Source organism: Labrus mixtus, chromosome 3 (assembly GCF_963584025.1).
Source record: "Labrus mixtus chromosome 3, fLabMix1.1, whole genome shotgun sequence".
In the NCBI taxonomy this organism is placed as follows: domain Eukaryota; kingdom Metazoa; phylum Chordata; class Actinopteri; order Labriformes; family Labridae; genus Labrus; species Labrus mixtus.
The window spans coordinates 32,850,283-32,871,294 of record NC_083614.1 but is presented as its reverse complement, the minus strand read 5'-3'; the positions used below and the strand labels follow the sequence as shown (position 1 = coordinate 32,871,294).

The following is a 21,012-nucleotide window of genomic DNA, read 5'->3' as shown; positions in this document are numbered from 1 at the left end:
CACACACACACACACACACACACACACACACACACACACACACACACACACACGAGCTCTTAACCCCTTTATGTCTGTCCTTTGTTGAACAGCGAGCCTTTTGTTCACTGAGTCAAGAGGAAGGTCTTTGTCGGGCGCTGATTGTGTGTCTGTGACCTCACCTTTCACACACACACACACACACACACACACACACACACACACACACACACACACACACACACACACACACACACACACACACACACACACACACACACACACACACACACACACACACACACACACACACACACACACACACACACACACCTGAGGGTCTCAGCAGGACTCCTCTGATGAGGTGAGTCCAGGTAAAGTCTGTAACGATGTCCTTTGTTTAATCAGTGGGGGGGGGATGAAATCATGTAAACATCTCGGACATTAAAGGTCACATCAGGAGGACGACAGACAACTTTTCATCCAATCAGATGATCGGAGTAGATTCAAGATATATTTATTTAAATATACTTAAAGAGGAAAATGTTTCTACAGCACTGATTTTACTTTTTGTTTAGTTTACTGTCATTTTATTTTGTTTCCAAAAACCTCCACTCTCTAAAAAAAGGTCACCAGAGAAAAAAAAACATTTTTCCAACTAGATATGAAATCTGAGCCTCCTTCACTTCTGGAGATTTTCTAAACAGGTAACAATGGAAAAAAAAAAGGCTTAATACAGGAAGTGAAAGTCGACCACATGTTTGCTTAACCCTCTTTTTTTGGGGGCATTTTTTGCTGTTGCACGTTTTGTTTTGGTATCTTAATGTGACCGTAATTAGACGAGAGGCTGGATGAAGAAAGAAAGTAAGTCCAGGTCAAATCTTCAACAAAGGTCAAAGGTCAACTCCCACTGTGATTATAAGTGTAGCCAGCAGTTAGAAGGAAACAACTTTTTCTCTGTACGCTGCATTAACGCACTGAAAAGGTTGTTTCAGATTTTTCCTGCAGATTTTTTGTAACATCGAGTTAAATTCATGAAATTAACACCAGAGTTCTCGATTTACAGCTCGATCTCCGTTCCAACCCTCACCTGTGGTCATGAGCTTCCTCTGGAGGGAGTCTGGTCTCAGCCTTAGAGAGAGGGGGAGGAGCCAGTTGAGGAGGTTCAGACATCTGATCATGACGCCTCCCTTTGGAGGTTTTCTGTGCACGCCCAACTGCTAGGAGACCCCGGGGGGGACAAACCCAGAGTTCACTGGAGGGCATTTAAGTGGTCATAAATTCATACTCTGTAATCGACTCATTCCCTGAATTTTTTAAGTTTAAAATCAATAAAAAAATTTTTTTTGTGTTTTATTTTGAAGGTTTCAAACTTTACCGTCCGATTAGCAACTTGAGAAGCGTCCGTGTGTTCAAATCAAGAGTGAAGTGAAATTCAGTCTCTGGACCTGTTTCTCTAACGGCTCCCTCCAATAAAGCAAAACTCAATAGTTTGTCCCTTTGCAGGATCCGTCCGTCAACAACCTTGTTCCCATGGTTACCATGTTTATTCTCCTGCAAACACTAAAACTCTGCTGATGCAAAACTGAGTCGTACTTCTGTTCTTGACTTTCCTGCATCCCTCTTCAAAGAAATCAAACGTCTCTTTGGACCGCCCATCTCTCTCTCTCTCTCTCAGAAACGTCCGCTCTGCCTCCACACCGATCCGTCTCCGTCGGTCCCCTCGCTGGCAGATATTTCATGTGCTATTAGTCTCACAGGTACCATCATCACGCTGCGGCGGGACGCGCCTTACAGTCCTCATACATCAGCCACAACAGGCCTCATTAAGTACCTGGCACCTGCTTCCTACAGAGACCAATTAGAAAAACTGGGAGTAATGGGATAAGTAATCTCTCTCTGCCAGGCTGTGAACCAATCAGGAGCCAGATTTACACGCCGCTCATTAACAGTGATGGGGACTTTGAGGTAAAAACAAAAAGGTGTAACTTTAAACACCTAGCTGTGGGAGTGTCACCCACCTGGGGGAGGGGCTACTGCCCTTTGTGATATCATGAAGGGAACATCTCCAAACGGCCTGTTTGAGCAAAAAAGTGGAGCAGGGAGAAGACGGAGAGGATGGACTTTTCTCATCATTTGTTTGTAGACAGACCTTTAAAGAAAACATTTGGGGGGGGGGGGGGGGGGGGGGTATACCTCTTTACCCCTTTCTTCAGGCAGCCCGACACCACAGCTTCAGCACCGACTTCAACATCGACTTTCTGCTCGATGACGAGCTTGTACCTTCAAAATGTCAACTTTCAGAAAAACATCAGAGCAAAACAAGCTCGTTCCCTCCGTCTGATCGTGTCTCCACGTCTCCCAGCGGGCCGGTTCAGAACTTTAACGGGTCTGAGCGGGAAGAGAGCGTAAACACACACACTGAGCATGAACTTCAGGCTGAGGAGGAAAACATGAAAATCAATCAAACACACACACACACACACATTCACGGTCCCTGCTCCTGAGCTTCTGCCTCGGGTGGTTTCTTCCTGCAGAAGGTTTTTCAGGAACATGGAGACTTTTAAGGACGGAGGTACGGTGAGTCGAGTCCATCATGTTTTGTTTATCCTCTCTGGGTTTGCAGACGCTGGCGGTACCCGGTGAAGTATCCTTCACCGGGTACCGATACTAAAATCTGAAGCAAGAAAAGTGAGAGAGAGATCAACTTTCTCCAGATGTCAAGGTTGAACAATATGCACGCTGAAAACGACAAAACTTTGTTTCTCTAAAAGTTTTCAGATGATTGACTTTAAGGCCACACACACACACACACACACACACACACACACACACACACACACACACACACACACACACACACACACACACACACACACACACACACACACACACACACACACACACACACACACACACACACACACACACACACACACACACACACACACACACACACACACACACACACAGAGAGAAGAAATCAGGTGTTTGTGTTTTAATACAGAAACAACACAAAAAGGTGAAAGATGGTCGACCTCAGTGTAAGAGAAGATTAAAGTCCATCAACAAACTGACGGCACGGTGAAGCTGCTCACTCTAAAAAGGTTTTTTTTTAATAAGTCTGAACATCAACTGAATAATGAACCCTGATGTTACGGCCTCCTAAACCAAAACATGGAGACAGAAAACATAAAAGGACGACACACAGATTTAAAGTTCAACCCTGATCTTTTATTACGTTTGAAAAATAATCAAAATAAAAAAATAAACCAGAGAATCAAGAGGAGCTGGAGACCCGGCCCGTCGCTCATCCTCCCCCTAAAACTACAGAAGAAGAAAAGACGACAAACCAAAAGAACGTTAATAACACGACTGGTGACCTCGAGCCTGAACGCCAATAAGAAACAATGTGGACAAACAGCTCCTCACCACGTCGCTTCTCAGAGGACATGAACACAAATCTCTTCTACCTGGCTCCTCCTCTCTCCTCTCCTCCTCCTCTCTCCTCCTCCTCTCTCCTCCTCCTCTTCCTCTCTCTCATCATCTCTCCTCCTCCTCTCTCCTCCTCCTCTTCCTCCTCCTCTTCATCTCTCTCTTCATCTCTCCTCCTCCTCTCTCCTCTTCATCTCTCCTTCTCCTCTCTTCTTCCTCTCTCTCTCCTCTTCCTGTCCTCCTCCTCCTCTCTCCTCTTCCTCTCTCCTCCTCCTCTTCATCTCTCCTCCTCTTCCTCTCCCCCCTCCTCCTCCCCCTTCTCCTCTTCCTCTCTCTTCTTCCTCTCCCCCTCCTCCTCTCTCCTCTTCCTCTCTCTTCTTCCTCTCCCCCTCCTCCTCTCTCCTCTTCCTCTCTCTTCTTCCTCTCCCTCTCCTCCTCCTCTCTCCTCTTCTTCTCTCCTCCTCCTCCCCCCCTCCTCTTCCTCTCTCTCCTCCACCTCCTCTCTCCTCCCCTGTCCTCTTCCTCTCTCCTCTTCTCTCCTCCTCTCTCCTCCCCCCCTCCTCCCTGAGCACAGATTGCACTCAGGTGTGCAGCAGGTAGAGGGAGAAGCTTCATATCAGAATGTATTCATTTATAAAAATCGTGTTTACTGACACGGTTCAAACAGGCCGATACATTTCCTCGAGCATTACTTCCTTATCGTCCAATGAGACGGCCGTGTACGACGTGAGAGTCCTCGCTCCCCGCCGACGCCTCAGAGATCGTCGTCCTCCTGATGTCAGGCCGAACTGTTTCAAAGATTTAAGACGGCTCCACTCCTCAGGTTTGACTGATCGCACAGGAAGTCAATATATTTGGGTCTTGTTCCCCCCCGCCTCCCCTCACACGCCATTCTCCTTTCCTCACTTCTTCCTCCGTCTCTCCTCCCCTCCTCCCCTCCTTTCCTCACTCACTCATTCCCTCTCTCCCCGGCAGCCTGGAATGAATTTGCCCGGTCATGTAGAGCCGTGTCAGAGCGAGGTGAAGTCGGCAATTCATCACCCTGCTCTGCCTGCCTGTCACTGTGTGTGTGTGTGTGTGTGTGTGTGTGTGTGTGTGTGTGTGCGTGCGTGCGTGCGTGTGTGTGTGCGTACGTGTGTGTGAACGGCTGCTCGCCTGCTGTCAGAGCGCCTCCATCCCCTGTAGACCTCCTGTAAAGACTGAGGGAGGCCCTTCGCTCTCCTCCTCGCTGTGACAGCTCCCAGCGGACGTTTGGATGGATGGAAGGGATGGAGGGAGGGTGAGGCGGGGAGGCGGGAGGGAGGGGGGACCCAATTATCCCAGAATGCAGCGGTAGATGGTGTTTAAATCAGGCGGCGTGGCCCCTGACCTCAGCAGTCCATCGGCGAGAGAGTGAGGTGTTTTAGCAGGAAGCGGCGAGGAAAGCTAAATGGAGCTCCATTTGATCGTCATTTGTTCATGGAAGCACGGCAGCAGCCCTGCGGCGCTGCACAGATTAACCATTACCCCCCCCACACACTAAATGTGCTGTGAGCCCCGCTGAAGCCGTCTCTCAAGACCATTAAGACGCCAGAGATCTCCCGCTGAGACGCGGACAGACAGCGGACACACGTCCAGCGGCTGAACGGCCCATTTGGAGCTCCATTAGGGAGCTCGCTGCAGATGAAAGTCTAAAAAACAAACAGAGTGGATGAAGCCACTTTACTGATCAGATGCAGAAGTGCCGAGGAAACGAGTTTACAGATAATTTACTGCCACTTTTCTGCTCGGCCTCGGAGTCCAGGAGGACGGCAGGACGTGATGAGAACAAACGACGGAGAATCAAACACTCAGGCATGAACAAAGAGAGGAGGGGGAGTTTAACATCACTTCTATTAGACGATCCAAAGAGAGCAGTTTGAGAGGAAAACGCTCCTGCTCCCTTCTGAGAACTAAAAGCTTCATACACTGCAAAACAAAAAAAAAACAACAGGTCTGCATCTTCAGTGAAATCAGTCCTGAGCGGCTGATTTTCTAAGAAGCTGCCCGTCTTCTCCAAGAGAATGCAAACACATACAGTACATCATACTGGAACTACCAGTTTTAAAGGTCACATTATGTAAAATCCTCTTCTCCATGTTCCTCTAACTCTAACATGTGTCTCTAGTCTGTTTACAAACCCTCCAATCATGAGAAAAGTGAGAAAGAGCACACATTTTCTGAAAAGCTCCACTTTTCAGAAAATGTGTGCTCAAACAGGCCGTTTGGAGATTTTCCCTTCATGACATCACAAAGGGCAGTAGCCCCTCCCCCAGGTGGGTGACACTCCCACAGCTAGGTGTTTGTTCTGCCCTCTGAGTCTGCCTTCTCACCGTAAACAATAGGACATGGAGTGAGAAAGACCGAGTACACCCAAACCCTTCCAGAGAGGGGGTGTGGTCAGACACAGCTCATTTACATATTTAAAGGTACAGACACAGAAACAGCCTGTTCTGAGCAGGGCTGAAATAGAGGGGTTTATAGACATGATCAAATACAGGATCAGAGTGGATTTAGAACAAGAAACTTCACACACATGTTGAAGAGGAGCTCTGAGACTTATTTACACTGAAGAAGAGGAGGAGAATATGTCACCTTTAAAGTCTGTATGGAATAATAAACGCACAGTTCATAATTAGTAGAAAATGGTGTTTCTCTTCCACCTGAACATTTACACACAGCTGCTGCATAAAGTTTCTGTTTCATGTCAGACTCACTTTGGTAACCCTCAGATGATGTGGAGAAATATAACTGAACCACATCATTGTTTTTAAAAACTCAGAGACAGAGGAGCTTACCTCAGGCTGAAGACGATCCTCCATCAGGACCAGGTGAGGCTCAGTGAGATCTGTGATCGGCTCAGGTGGAGTTTAGAGGAAGACGACCAAATAAGGAAGTGCAACAAATCGAGAGAGCCACGGGTACCGATCCGATCCTAAAGGGTCCCTTTTGTTTACTGTGTCCCTATTCTTCTTCTTGAACGTTGAACTTCATTAATAGCGGGCTACACTGTGTTGGGCTGTTATGATGTCACACTGTTACATAGCTGACGCAGCTATCTCCATCTGGATTACACTGTTTACCAAATAAGGGTATGAATGGCTGTAGAAACAAACTGTACCAAACTGTACTGAACCGCACCGGTACCATTCCCAACTTTTGAAGGTGGAAACGCCAATAAATGGGAACCGTACCGTACAGAACCGAACTGAACCAGACCGCTTGGTGGAAACGGGTCTTCAGAGCGCTTCAGTGGCTCGGAGTCTGAAAGGAAGGATTTTTTAACAGACATGTTTTTGCAGAGCAGCCGCCGCCGCCTGAGGCACGCTTCAATCCAGAGTCCATTCATCATTTAGTGTTTGACTTTATGTGAGTTCAGCAGCAGAAAAACGTCTCCAAAAAAACAAACAACACACGCGCCCTTAATGTAAAAAGCCTGGCGTGCGACATGAAGGTGATGACGGATCAAAACATCATAAAACACAATGAGGACGCAGCAGACAGCGAGGCGTACATAAAAAAAAACTTTATTATTGTTGTAAGGTAAGATTGACAACAACATGCTTTTACCACGATAAAAAATAAAAAGATATTGCACTGGTTTCACTCGAGCAATGATTTCCTCTCTCTCTCTTTACCTCCTCTTCATCACTCTTTAAAGACAAACACACAGCGGGGAGACTCCGCCCACATCTGCCAAAGTCCAGTCCTTTAAAGTCGATTAACGGCCTGATCAAACGCGGGGACAGGACGAAGACACGGGGCGTCCTGTGTGTGTGTGTGTGTGTGTGTGTGTGTGTGTGTGTGTGTGTGTGTGTGTGTGTGTGTGTGTGTGTGTGTGTGTTATAAGGCTTCAGCTCGTACCTCGTCATACTCCTCAGATCATCAGAGTCAGAGTGTACGGAAGCTCGTTAAGGACAAAATCACATCCCATGTTTGAATCCTATCTGTTGGCAAACGGGGGACAGAAGCGTCGTCTCTGGTGGACAGATTATTCTTTAAATGCTCCGAGAACGACTCAGCTTGGAAATTGAGAAAGCGTGCTGAACGGAGACAAAGCAAGGACAGATTGTTAAAGCTCAAATTTGGATTTATTCACAGACGCTCTAAAGAACATAAATAAAGACCGATAAAAGTCTTCATTTGATTTGTTGTTGTTGGTTTATAGATTCTCTGCAGACGTGTGTGTGTGTGTGTGTGTGTGTGTGTGTGTGTGTGTGTGGTTTGTGCAGCAGCAGAGGTGCATGATGGGTAAACACAGGCTGGCGGTTTGGAGTAACCGACAAACAGAGCGAAACTGCTGAACATGACCGGAGGAGCCAGAGGGATTCTGGGTAGTGAATGTGTTGGCTGACCTGCCCCCGTGTGTGTGTGTGTGTGTGTGTGTGTGTGTGTGTGTGTGTGTGTGTGGTCAACAGGCTCAGGGCTTAAAGATTAATGACACGGTGAGGGAAACTGACACTTTCTTCACTCTCCAGCAGATGGCCAGAGCATCATCTGTACACACAGGAGAGTACAGTGTGTGTGTGTGTGTGTGTGTGTGTGTGTATACCTGCAGTGGAGAGTTCATTAGACTGCATCTTATTGATCTATATGTATGAGTGTGTGAGAGAGAGAGGCATCTGTCCATGTAGCTCTAATAAGACCACCAGCTGAGAGCAGATGGAGAACACACACACACACACACACACACACACACACACACACACACACACACACACACACACACACACACACACACACACACACACACACACACACACACACACACACACACACACACACACACACACACACACACACACACACACACACACACACACACACACACACACACACACACACACACACACACACACACACACACACACACACACACACACACACACACACACACACACACACACACACACACACACACACACACACACAGCGGGGGCTTAATAAGAAGGTAAAATAAAGCGTGATGCCGCCTGCAGGAGATGAAAGATCAGATCAGCGCTCACACTGACTCTAGAGAAGAAGAGCGTCTGAGGAACAAGTAGGTGATATTTTTATCGAGAGCTATGATTCAGAAAACATTTAATCCTCTTAAAAAATAAGTGTTGAGAAGGTTCCCCTTCCAACTTTGAAAAATGGAGCCTCGCTTACTGTGACTTTTCTAACTTATCAGAGAAGATAAATCAGAGATATAAAATCTGCAAGAAAGATTGAATTGAGCTGATCGTGTCACACTTTAATCCAATCTTTTTGAGTTCTACTTTAAGGTTCGACTGAGCCTGAGTATCAGCGTCTCTTCTTCACAGATATTTAAGGTCGCTGTGACTTATTTCACATGAACGCTTTAAAGGATGCTGAAATGACGTCATCACTTTGCAGATTTGTAAAAGGTGTGGATGTGAATCGTCAGGTGTACCTGTGAGAGTTGTTTTTTGAATGGGGTTTGGTCTGACCGGCTTCATCAGGACGCCACGAGGATCTCTGTGCTAAAAAACATTTCTTTGAAAAGTTGAAAATAATTCAATCTGTCTTTGCATGACTCTGTGCGTTATTAAACTTTGTCTTTGCACCTTTTTATCGTCTCCATCGCTCGTGACATACGACCTGGTTTCCTCTCATCACTTCTCCCGCGCCTCCTTCACCTCTTTAGTGGTCGAGCAGCGCGACAGAAACATGTCAGTCGTCTCATCTTCCAGCGGATACGACACCACGAGGCGACAGGTTTAAAATCTCTTCTGTGCAAACTGAACGCCATCACAGGTAGAAGCCTCGCCGTCATCTGATTGGACAGCTGATGCCTACACCTGCACGAGCACACGAGTGAGATGACTCTGACGTTTTTGTGTGCGCTGAATCGTCCACGTTGTGAGCGTGGCGTCACTTCTTTCCCGCCTGTCAGAGGAGGATTGATTGCTACAGGCAACGAGTTCCATTCACAAAAACAAAAACACAAATAAAAACAACAACAACATGTAAACATAAGAGAGAGAGATCACCACAGTGGGTGTAACCTTAAGCTGAGATCAGAGCGCTCTGACCCGGGCCGGGATCACTGTGCGTCTCAGATTGTGATTTTTTCTTTAAATGAAGCAAAAAAAACAAAAAAAAACATAAAACAATAAGTAGACGGAGAGAATCTGGGATGTGATCAGGAAGGAACAAATATATCAAGGAAAAACAGATCATCCAATCAGGGCTCTGCTGTCGTTACTCTGTGAAGAACTGGAGTCCTGACCTGACGCTCCAGGAGGAGGAGGAGTCTGAACGACCACAGAGACACACCTCTGTGTTTGAGAGTCACAGATGTTTAAAACGCTCCCTTCAAAGACACCAGACTCCATCGAGAGAAACCGTCGTTACATCTCCTCTGATTGGTTAGTTTTTCTGATGATGAATCTCTAAATCACAGCCCAGGTTTGAACACGCTGGACTCCCCCTTTAAGAGCCCGACAGAACTGAGTCTGACCCCCAACACGGGACAGTCAGAGGTCAAACATCCACTTTTCCTCTCAGTGATTTTTTTTGTGTGTTTGTGCAAAGCTCGACGCCCGACACACACACACACACACACACACACACACACACACACACACACACACACACACACACACACACACACACACACACACACACACACACACACACACACACACACACACACACACACACACACACACACACACACACACACACACACACACACACGTCCCGTTAATCCTAAAATACACACACACACAAACACACTCAAGGTATAAAACAGATGCACAACAGAACTTTAAATACTCTTATATATATACACAGATAACCATGCACAAATGAACGCTCGCTCACTCACACATACAAACACACACACACACACACACACACACACACACACACACACACACACATGAAACAAAGTCAAGTCGGTGAAGTTTACAGGATTAGAGGCAACACAACACAGCAAGTTGGTCCAAGAAATAAAAATGAGAGTAGCCTTCAGCGGCTGACGGGGGGCCAGAAAGAAAGAGGTGGAGGTCCAACACATTGAGGTCAGTCTGAGCATGCTCAGTACGCATTCTGCAGCTCAATGTGTGTGTGTGTGCACTGCAGAAACTAGTGTGTCTAATTTCTCAACACAAACATCTTGAAACGAGACGTTCTCATTTTTATAATCAATCTGATTTTAAGACATTTTAAGAAGCTGGAGTGGAAGGAATACTTATGTCTGTGAATTTGGCATGAAAAATATGAGAATGCTTCAGTCAAATCTGTGGCAGGTGGTTGAAATGAACGCCTTAGAAAAGGCATTCAAAAAGGCTTGGAGTACAAGCTGCAGTAGAATAAAGAGGAATATCTAACTCGTCATCACAGCTGGACAAGAATGAAGGAGAGTCATCCAGATGTTTGGATTTAGAGTAAAGCTCAGGACTCTTTGAATCACTAAAGCTCGGCCTGCAGGGAATACGACTCCATTGTGTCCAGCTGCAGGACTGGTTCATGATATCTGACTACAGCTGGGTGCAGGTTTAGTTCTATTAAAAACACTGTGATGCATGTACACAGACTGCTCAACACTCCCTGCACTTTAACAACCTTTCTCTTTTTTGTTTCATCGCTGAGGAGAAGTTGTTAGGAAAGGCGAGAGGGAAGGAGCGTGTGTGTGTGTGTGTGTGTGTGTGTGTGTGTGTGTGTGTGTGTGTGTGTGTGTGTGTGTTCAGTAAGGCACGTCCTGATCTGTCTGCCACACATCGTGGTGAAAAGTAACGAGGCAACACAAGAAGATCAAGAGCGAGAGAGAGAGAGAGAGAGAGAGAGGTGTGTGTGTGTGTGTGTGTGTGTGTGACGTGTTTTAAAATCATTCCTGCATGGACCACTCACATTTTTATCTCTAGCCCCCGTACACATTTTGCAGAAAGATGGAAAAAAGAAGGCAAACTCTTCCTTTTTCATCTGAAAGCAGGAAAACCAAAGAGTCAGGACACCAAAGAACTCACATGAACATTAAGAGCACAGAACAGCTGGAATGGACGACCACATCTGCCTCTGCTATCTTCTGCTTTTTCTCAGTCAAACTCTCTGCTTAGTGCCGTGGATGTCGTCTTGCAGACATGCAGTTTGTGTGAGTTTTTTTTGTACATTTTTTGTTCTGGTTTCTTTGAGTCTGTTTTTGCTGCTACGTCTTCTTGCTGGATGCTTTGTCTTGTTGTGAGGAGGCGGACACAGCGGTGGCGGTGGTGGTAGTGGTGATGGTGGCAGTTGTGGTCTGGGGTACTGGCCTCTTGCGTTGTGGCTCAGATGCTGCAGAGGAGCTCGGGGTTGTGTTGAGGGCGGGCTGAGCCGCTGCTGCAGGTACAGGCTTAGACCCTGATGCAGAACGCGGCTCTGGGGCGTCCTTGCAGGATGAAAGCGGGGTTGTGGGTTTGACAGACTTCTGCACGGTGGTAGAAGAGGACACCTGCTCAGCTTTCTGTTTGGTTGTGCACTCTGAGAGCCGAGGCAGCTGAGGGGTCTGTTTGGGAAATGAAACAGGAATGGATGTTTGGACTTCCTCCGCGCCTCCTTTGCATTGTTTCTGCTCCGTCTGGCTCTTCTCTGCAGCCGTGATGAGTTTCACTGGACCCAGAACGCTCTTAGCCACCGTCGCGAGCTGGGAAACAACCTTGTCCACGCTGCTTTCAGGGGCTGGCACCGGGGAGCTGGACGTGGAGCTGCAGCCGGAAGTAGTAGAAGACGACGGCGACGCGTTCAGACTCGCAGCTGCAGCGGCGCACAGCCTCCGGTTGTCGGCCTCCTTCTTCTCTTTGGGGATGCTGGGGGAGGAGCAGGAGGCACGGGGCGTCTCCTGGCCGTCGGGCGTTCTGCAGTCTGTGGTGCAGGTGGTGGTTCTGGAGTCTGTGGTGCAGGTGGTGGTTCTGGAGTCTGCTGTGCAGGTGGTGGTTCTGGAGTCTGCTGTGCTCGTCGTGGTTGTCATTGTTGTAGTGATGGTGGTAGAGGGGGCCGTGGTTCTCTCCGGGGGTCGGTCCTCCGTCCTGGGCTCTGAAGGCGCTGTCTTCCCCCTCAGACTTTTGGAGTCTTGTGGAGGACTCGGCTTGAGGAAAGTGTCCTTGCTGACTGAGATGAAAGCACTGCCCGGGGTGGAGAAGGGGAGGGGACCCTGAGTGGGCTTTGTGGTCCCGCTCGGCTCAAAAACGTTCCTCTCTGGTTTTGAACTGTCCTCAGAAGTGGACCTTGTCTCTTTTAGTCCGGGTAATGGGGCGCTCTGAGTGGGCTTGGCCTCTGTCACGGAGGGGAGGGTGTGTGAGGGAGTGGGCCTGCCTATGGAGGAGGGTCCTGTGTGGGTGAACGTGGCGTGGGGGGTGCAGGGGGAGAGGCAGAGTGAGGGGAGGGTGCCTCCAGGACCCGTTCTCACAGTGGTGGGCCGCAGCAGAGGGGGAGGAGGGGTGAAGGTGGTCCCCCTGCGTCCGTCCTGGCTGTCCTCCGAGCCCTCGTCCGTCTCGTCCTCGGATGAGTCCACCTCGTGGATGGCGTCTTGTTTCTGCAGCGACTCCCTCCGCTCGGCTCGGTCCTGCCTGATGGCCGACAGCTTGTCCTTCAGCTTGCTCTTCCCGGGGGTCAGACCCAGAGAGCCCGGCACTGAGCCGAGGCCGCCGTCCCCCTCCTGACGCCCCAACTTCCTGGATGAAGACGAGTGTTTGTGCAAGCTGCCCTTCTCCACGCCGCGTCCCCCCGAGGACAGAAGACCCTCGCTCGCTGACTCCTGAAGGTCGGGGAGGAAGAAGACAGAATATGTGTTAAGAAATTAAAAATATTTTCAGCGTAGATAATGATGTCAGAGCGGGGGGGAGGTGGGGGGGCGGTGACTCCTACCTGAAGGCTCTGCAGGCTGGGCTCCCTCTGCAGGATCTCCTTTTTAAAATCTGAGTGCGAGATGTCCAGGCTGTGTTTCCGACTCCCCACGGCCGCTCCCACCGCCAGTTTCTTGTCCCCCGCCGACGCCACCCCCGAGGGCGAGGAGGGGGGGTTAGAGAGCGAGGAGGCCAGCTTCTCAGCCGACTGCACCCTCTTGAGGAGCGGAGAGCGCGGAGGCTCTGCGCTCTTGGGCCGAGAAATCTGCCTCGCCAGGGGAGGGGAGGAGTGCAGCTTGACGGGGAACGACTGACCCGCCGCAGACTGTCCCAGGGCGTGGCCGGATAAGGGGGAGGGCGAGCGCTGAGGCGAGCTGCTCTGAGGGGTGGGCGAGGGCGTGCGGGCCAGCGGGGAGAGGGGAATGTTGCCCGCTGACTTGCGTCGGGGCGAGCGGTACTGACGCTGCAGCTTCGGGGCGAGGCCGTGCAGGGAGCTGGGCCGGATGTGACCCGAGGAGGCGGGGGAGTTTGGGACGCTGGAGCTGGGAGAGCTGCTCTGAGACGAGTTTCCACCGACTGAGACAAGAGGAACAGAAATTCATTTAGTTTGATTTACTGATATTTTAGTGTTTCCTCTTTTGTGGCATCACATTCAAGGAATTAAGTGAATTATTTCAGTGCAGGTGAGGTGTGTCAGTCACCTGAGTGGGCGGAGTCTGGCGTAGACCTGTAGCCCTGAGTCGGGCTGCGCGGCGACAGGTTGTGCGTGGGCGATCCGGGGCCACTCTCCCCGGAGGAGAGAGAGCGATTCAGAGAGGAGAGACTGCGGCTGGTGTGGAGGAGAGACGCCTGCTTGGTGATCTTCCTGAACAGAGACGTCCTCTTCTTACTGTCGGAGGAAACACAACAAACAAACGCTCACTGTCAGGTTCACATCAGCCGTCACCATGGCGATGGCGTGTAGTTCCCGTAGATGTTTGGTCTGAAACACCTGATGATAACACGTGTGACTCTCACCTTTCCTGTCCCTCCTTGTTCTTGGTCTTCTTGTTGCGTCTCGCCATCTTGGATTTGTGGGTCGTCTTTCGGGCGGGGCCGACCTTGATGGACGTGTTTTCAAACGGGGTGGCAGAGATGGACACTTTGGCACCGCTCTGACGGACGACAGACGGAAAACAAAAGATGATTTTCTGTTTCACTTCACTCGGGTATACATGATATATGAATGTGAGTATCCTGGTTCTGATCTGAGTTTTTTTAGACTCAGAACCAGGACACTCAAGTCCATGTGAACACACTCGGTGTAAACTGGGACGATCCGTTTCACTTGTGCAGAAGTTTTACTATTTTAAACTGAAGGAAGGTATTTGTCGATCAATGTCTTTAAAACCACCAGACAAAATCAGTCATTTTACCTCACAGAACACTGACTTTGCTGGTCTGTATCTGCCTCAATACGATGGTTTGTTTGTGTTAAAGTAGGACTTTGGTTCGTTCAGATCCAACACAATGTTTGCGCCACACAAGAAATGAAGCGATGGACTAGAAACTCTCTGATCTCTGTGAGGTAGAAAGACTGCTCTGATGAAAAACAGACGCTCAGAGTAACAGTCAGAGTTCATCAGTGATAAAAAGAAGAACTCTTAGTGGACATACTTCTGTCTGGTGCTGATAAATGCAGAAACAGCTTGAGCATTTATATCTATTAGTCATCTAGAGCAGCCTTTCCCAAACTTAAGACTGCCGCAGCCCACTTTGAAATACAAAAGTACGCCGGGCCCGTTATAAAATAAAAATTATGACTACAGCTTAAACTTTCAGTAAGGGTAAAATATTGGACATGACAACATGACATTATGGCAACAAAAGTTTACTAAACATTATGTCCATGAATAGTCATGACACGCCTTACTAACCACTTAAAGGGTTGACTCAAAATTATCATTATTGTGATATTTTTTTTTATACTTGGTGGAGGGCTTTACGCGGCCCACCTGCAGTACCCACACGGCCCACCAGGGGGCCGCGGCCCACACTTTGGGAAGCACTGATCTAGAGCTCAAAAGTCACCTCAATAATCACATGATTTTAATAAACCTTGTCTGGTTCTAAGAAGAGGTTACAGAAAACAAAAGCATTGTGACTTAAAGTTTGTGTCTGCACCTTCAGAATGAGCTCCACCACCTCGGTGTGAACCAGACCGTGAACCGCCTCTCCGTTGACGTGGGTGATCAGGTCCCCCTCCCTCAGCCCCGCATCGTGGGCCGGACCGCCCTCCTCCACGTGCTGAAGGAGAACGAGGAAAAAGAGGAGGGAGAAAGGGGGTGTTAGGTGTGTTTATGACCCTTTGCACTCAGCCTGTTGTGTTGTTGTTTACTGCCATCTTCTGTCAACAACAAGAAGCTCTCCCTCTACGCTCCACTGGTTCTACATTAGAGATCCCTCCTCTCTGTCGGACTCACCCAGACCATGTGGTGCACGGTGTAGATGTCAGAGTCTCCCATGTACACTCTGATGGCCCTCAGGGTGAAGCCGTACTTTTTACCCGCTCGGTGGATGATGATGGCGGGCTTGGAGCAGGTCACGGCCGGGGACAGGTCTCTGCTCGGGGAGGAGTCCCGGGACGAGGGATTGGAGGACAGCGAGTGCGGGGACATCGGGCTGGCCAATGGGGAGGCTCCGTGGTGATCTGAGAAAAAAAACACAGAACCGTGAGTATTAGCAGAAACTCTTTTTTCTGTTTTTTTCTGATGAGGTCCGAACGCAACACACACACTGACCTGAAGGGATCATCAGAGACAGCGTGGTCGCAGACGCCGACTTGATGACCTTGTTGAGCGGTCTGGAGCTCGTCGTCGGCGCGTGTTTGTCCGCGTCCCCGGAGAGCAGACGATGGCGAGCTCTGCGGATGGCCAGGTCGCTGATCGCCCTCGGAGTCGACGGAGACTCGCTGTCTCCTGAAGCTTTAGCGGCGATACCGTTGCCGCCGTTTCCTCGGATGCCGCCGCGGTCACAAACATCTCCTGAACTCCCCGCTGCAGTAAAACAGGAAGTTAGAGATGTTTTTTTAATTTCAGACACAGAGAAGTTGAAGACGTGATTTGGATGTTTGTACTGACGGGTGAGCGTGGCGTTGCTCAGCCGGCTGCAGGTGGAGCCCGGCGTGGTCGGCGACTCGTCCAGTTTCAGCTCTCTCTCCACAGGGAGCTCTGGGATGGCGAGGGGCAGCTCGTCACAGCGAGGGCCCCTCACTGCAGACAGCCCCAACAGGCTGGGGCTCTTACGACTTCCTGCTGCACCTGAGAGACCGACGTGACCGACGGATCAGAAAACAGGGTTCAAAACCTTTTAAACATTTATTATCTTCAACTTTTAGAAGTCTAATGTTTGTTTCCCGTGTTTCACCTTGGCCTCCTTCTTCCTCCGAGGAGATGGCGAAGCGCGGCATCTCGATGATGGCTGAACAGCAGCGTCTGCGGACGGTCAGCGGCGGGCTGGAGTCGCTCTCTGTGTGGGACGACTCCGAGACGGACAGACGCTTCCGTAGGCTGCAGAGGAGGAGATAGAGAACATGTAAACATCCCATAAAGACGTTTCTAATTTCTGATGCTCGAAAGTATAAAATAACACCTCAAAGAAAGTTTCAGTCGAAGTGTTTTAAACTGAAAGTCATCAAAAAACCAGCAAAGATGAGTTCAGTAAACTGACTGGCTGACTCCCTCAGGGATTCAAACCGACCTTACTCCAAGAAAAAACCTTAAAAACAAGAAGAGGAACCAAACTCCACCTCTATTCATCCTTTTATAAAATCCTCACAGCTGTACTTTAGGACTAAACTAATCCAAAACACATTTTTAAAGAGGACATATCATCCCCCTCATCCACCTTTTCTAACAGTCCCCTCCTCCACCTTTTCAAACAGTCCCCTCATCCACCTTTTCAAACAGTCCCCCCCTCCACCTTTTCTAACAGTCCCCTCATCCACCTTTTCAAACAGTCCCCTCATCCACCTTTTCTAACAGTCCCCTCATCCACCTTTTCAAACAGTCCCCCTCCTCTACCTTTTCAAACAGTCCCCTCCTCCACCTTTTCAAACAGTCCCCTCCTCCACCTTTTCAAACAGTCCCCTCCTCCACCTTTTCAAACAGTCCCCTCCTCCACCTTTTCAAACAGTCCCCCTGTGGTCTAAATGAAACATCTGTGCTTTGGTCAAAATATAACATGAATCAAGCACCAGAGGAGGTTTGTGACCCTGTATAAACCAGCTCTCTCAGAACGCTCCTTTTTGGTGTGTGTGTGTCTCTTTAAATGCAATGAGACCCCGCCCCCTGAGTTTTCCCCGTAGACATCACTCCTCTGTAGCGAGAATAAAAATGGAGGACCTGCGCAAAAGTTTTGTTCTAGGCTGGGGGTGGAGTCCATGGGTGGAGATACCAGGGGAGGGGAGGGGATTTTTTTTTTTTTTTTTTACCAGAATCCCACTGTGACATCACAACTTTGAAACAGAGCATTTTTCTCTGTGTTGTAAGACTTATGCAGACCACAAACAAAGGACTGGGTGGATTTATTTCACATGTTGTGGGTCAGTAGACTCTCAGGTTACACAGATAAATGTTCACAAACACTGTAGAAGAGGATTTTTCATAATGTGTCCCCTTTAATGTAAGAAGAGATCTACGTCTATGTCTGTAAAAAAAAACCTCACATCTCAGGAGATCCGACCAGCCACGATCGATCTCTGGACTTGAGTCCGCTCAGGCTGTCGAGGCGATCCCCGCCCTCCTCACTCAGGCTGCGTTTGGTTGGAGGAGGAGTCCTCTTCTCCTCGTGCAGAGACAGACGCTCCATGCTGCTGTACACCTGCACACAACATGTCAGACATCAGAGAGGGGCCGTCGGGTTGTGTGGATTGGGACGAGTGTGAGATGTGTGTGTGTGTGTGTGTGTGTGTGTGTGTGTGTGTGTGTGTGTGTGTGTGTGTGTGTGTGTGTGTGTGTGTGTGTGTGTGTGTGGTACCTTGCTGAAGCGAGGCGAGCAGGAGGAGAACTGTCTGATCTCCACGTGTTCCTCGTCGTTTGTGTCGTCCTCTTCTTCTGAATCTACGTGGTGGTACCGATCAGAGCGAGCTGAGAGACACACACACACACACACACAGTCAGTGGTCAGGTCGACAGTGTGAGTACAGGATAAAGAGAGAGGAGGGAGGAGGGAGGAGAGAGAGTCGTACTGTCGAAGTAGCTGGTGTCGTCCTCAGACTCCAGCTGGGGGATGAACTCGGCCTTCTGCCTCAGCAGGCTGTTCCAGTCCAGCTCTGTGAAGAACGGGTGCTGCTTCACCTCAAAGGCGCTACCTGTGGAGAGCGAGGATGAAAAGAGAGAGAGGAAACAGATGAGAAGACACACCTGGAAGCAAAGCATCAGATGTGACCAGCTCAGGGGGGGGGGGGGGGGGGGGGGGGGGGGAAACAGCGAGTACAAAAAGGCGAGGATAAAAACACCTCAGCATCCTGTCGGCGTCAACAGACACAAAACAAACTCTCACACACAAGAACGACAAGAAGCTGAAGATTTCCACAAGAAACTTTCCCGCTATGTGAACAACATCCTAACCCGCCCGTCTGTGTGTGTTTATGTGTGTGTGTATGTGTGTGTGTGTGTGTGTGTTACCTGTGCCCAGTCTCTCCAGAGGATTCTGCCTCAGCAGTTTGGAGATCAGATCTTGAGCCTCCTGAGGCAGAGCTTCCTCCTCCTCGGGCCAGATGATCTCATCTGACACACAAACACAAAGAAGAAGAAGAGATCAAACTTCCTGGAAGCTGAAAAAGTTCATGTTTCCCTCGACTTCCACAACGTTCTCTCTCTAGTAAAAATAAAATAAATAAATACATATACTCATGGTTAAACATACACAAGCAGCACTGACTGCAGAGGAACTGAACGTTTTTCAGTGTGGCCATGATCCTTACTCCACAGTCAGTACATTCTTCTTCTTTTGTTTTGTAACCTCCATTAATTCATCTTGGTGTTTCTTGGATGGATCACAGGAAGAGTGTCCCAAATTTAATGAAATAAAAAGCTTGTCTTTCAGTGATGAAAGGATGAAATATAATTGCTCCCTCGTCCTAAGCGGTGGCAGTGACAGGCTGACAGCAGTCAGAGGTAAGCACATGTCGCTCTCTTCTTCTGCTGCAGGAAATGAGGTGGAGACACCATATCTGCAACGCCATGTCTGCAACGCCATGTCTGCATACTCAGATTTCTAAATTGGCGCAGTTTGTAAAAATTAAACATCACAGATGGCTGCACAAATAAGATGCAGAAATCATAAACTAGGAGATAAAGAGAAAAAAGAGTAAACTCAGACCCAGCTGATCATAAACTTGAAGATTCTCTCGGTAACTTAAGTCGTCTTTTAGGAGTCGCTCCTGCTCGACATCAATTTGTCAGACTGTTTTTTAACACAAAGTTTCAGATGTGGAAACGTCGGCCCTGCAGGATGCAGAGAGAAACACATCGAGGCCTTCACTTCTTTATGACCTCACAGCATCAATATGAAGAGACGGACTCAGCGGGGATCAATGCAGGTTTATGATCATCGACTCGCCCTCTCTTCAAAGAGAGAGAGAGACTCAAAGGACAAATGAATGCGGAGGAGACATCTCAATTGATTTGATTCCCTGGAAGTCGAGGCTGAGCTGCCCCGTGTTTCTGCAGAGAAACATCTCGGCCTGTTCTGATCAGGTGTGTGAGCGAGAGAGAGGAAAGCCTCGGGCTCACAACATTCACATAACATACAGACGCACTAACAACGCGCCCACGAGGGAGCAGGAAGCACACAACATCCATATTTAAGCACGCCATCAATTTTATATATGTATAGATCTAGCTCTGCCAGCAAACTTTCTTTCGGTGTTGATGTATTCAGCTCGCAAGTTCAGAAAACTCCACAGAGTCGCTAGATTTAATATGTCTGTCCGCCAAACATGGCTGCTATAAAATGCTGCATACATTTTATGTAATGCAGAGCTTTTTAAATTAATCATATCAGTATGCTCTGCAGCTTGTGTTTCCAAAACCTCCTGCCGAAATCTATCCATCATAATCCAAGGTGTAAATACTGAATATCCATCCATCCATCTATACTGCTCTTCCCGCTCGGGGGCGTGGGGGGGCTGGACCCGGTCCCAGCAATGACAGCTTGAAAAACGCCTAAATAAGGGGGAATAAATAGATTCAAGCAAACGTATAGATCTCGCCGTTGCTTTGGTCTGAGACGAGGAGGAGCAGGGAAAATGTCATAAAAAGCCGAGGTAAAGCCTCCTACTTTATTTGATTGGCTGCTTTGGCTGAAAGTGACATTGACGAGCGCTGCAACTCCGAGTCTTGGGCTGAAAAGTTGAATTTTTTTTTTATCTTTAATTGCATCCCACAAATGTGTCTCACAGCAGCAGAGAAGAGCGCCCGGTGAGAGCGCTTTGAGGAAATCTTCAGTTCTGCTGGCGACACTTTTCTAGCGACTCGTCTGTGTGATCGGGCTCTTCCAGCACTTAAGCGTTTAGTTTGAATGGATTTCATTGGGTGGAACACTAGAAGGCCCTTTGTTCGTCTCAGAGTCTGATTTTATTCTAAAGTTTCAGCGATCGCTCTTTAACGCTGCGTGAGAGTCAAACGTTCCCTCAAACACTCAGAAAGCAGAACCTTGTGGTCACTTCTACTCACCGCTGATGACCTGACCGAACAGTTCCTCCGGCGTG

The 21,012-nt window shown here is 48.7% G+C and overlaps 1 protein-coding gene and 1 long non-coding RNA gene across 7 annotated transcripts in view; one reads left to right on the top strand and one right to left on the bottom strand.

The window, feature by feature from the left end:
* The window catches only part of LOC132972089 (uncharacterized), a 473,300-nt gene that overhangs the window by 18,583 nt on the left and 433,705 nt on the right, over positions 1–21,012 (top strand). The gene's annotated exons all lie outside the window — the stretch shown is intronic.
* Positions 6,944–21,012, bottom strand: part of mast2 (microtubule associated serine/threonine kinase 2) — a 168,540-nt gene continuing 154,471 nt past the window's right edge. For all 6 annotated transcript variants that reach the window (XM_061034950.1, XM_061034951.1, XM_061034953.1 and 3 more), the window contains 14 exons: positions 20,978–21,012; positions 18,926–19,027; positions 18,487–18,609; positions 18,276–18,385; positions 17,965–18,119; positions 16,665–16,807; positions 16,379–16,558; positions 16,040–16,294; positions 15,722–15,948; positions 15,423–15,545; positions 14,277–14,413; positions 13,961–14,148; positions 13,288–13,835; positions 6,944–13,177 (listed from right to left, as the gene is read on the bottom strand). The exon at positions 20,978–21,012 is cut by the window's right edge and continues 131 nt beyond it. In XM_061034950.1, coding sequence (XP_060890933.1) covers positions 11,588–13,177; positions 13,288–13,835; positions 13,961–14,148; positions 14,277–14,413; positions 15,423–15,545; positions 15,722–15,948; positions 16,040–16,294; positions 16,379–16,558; positions 16,665–16,807; positions 17,965–18,119; positions 18,276–18,385; positions 18,487–18,609; positions 18,926–19,027; positions 20,978–21,012 — 3,916 coding nt within the window. In that variant the 3' untranslated portion in view covers positions 6,944–11,587. The remainder of the gene's footprint in view (positions 13,178–13,287; positions 13,836–13,960; positions 14,149–14,276; positions 14,414–15,422; positions 15,546–15,721; positions 15,949–16,039; positions 16,295–16,378; positions 16,559–16,664; positions 16,808–17,964; positions 18,120–18,275; positions 18,386–18,486; positions 18,610–18,925; positions 19,028–20,977) is intronic.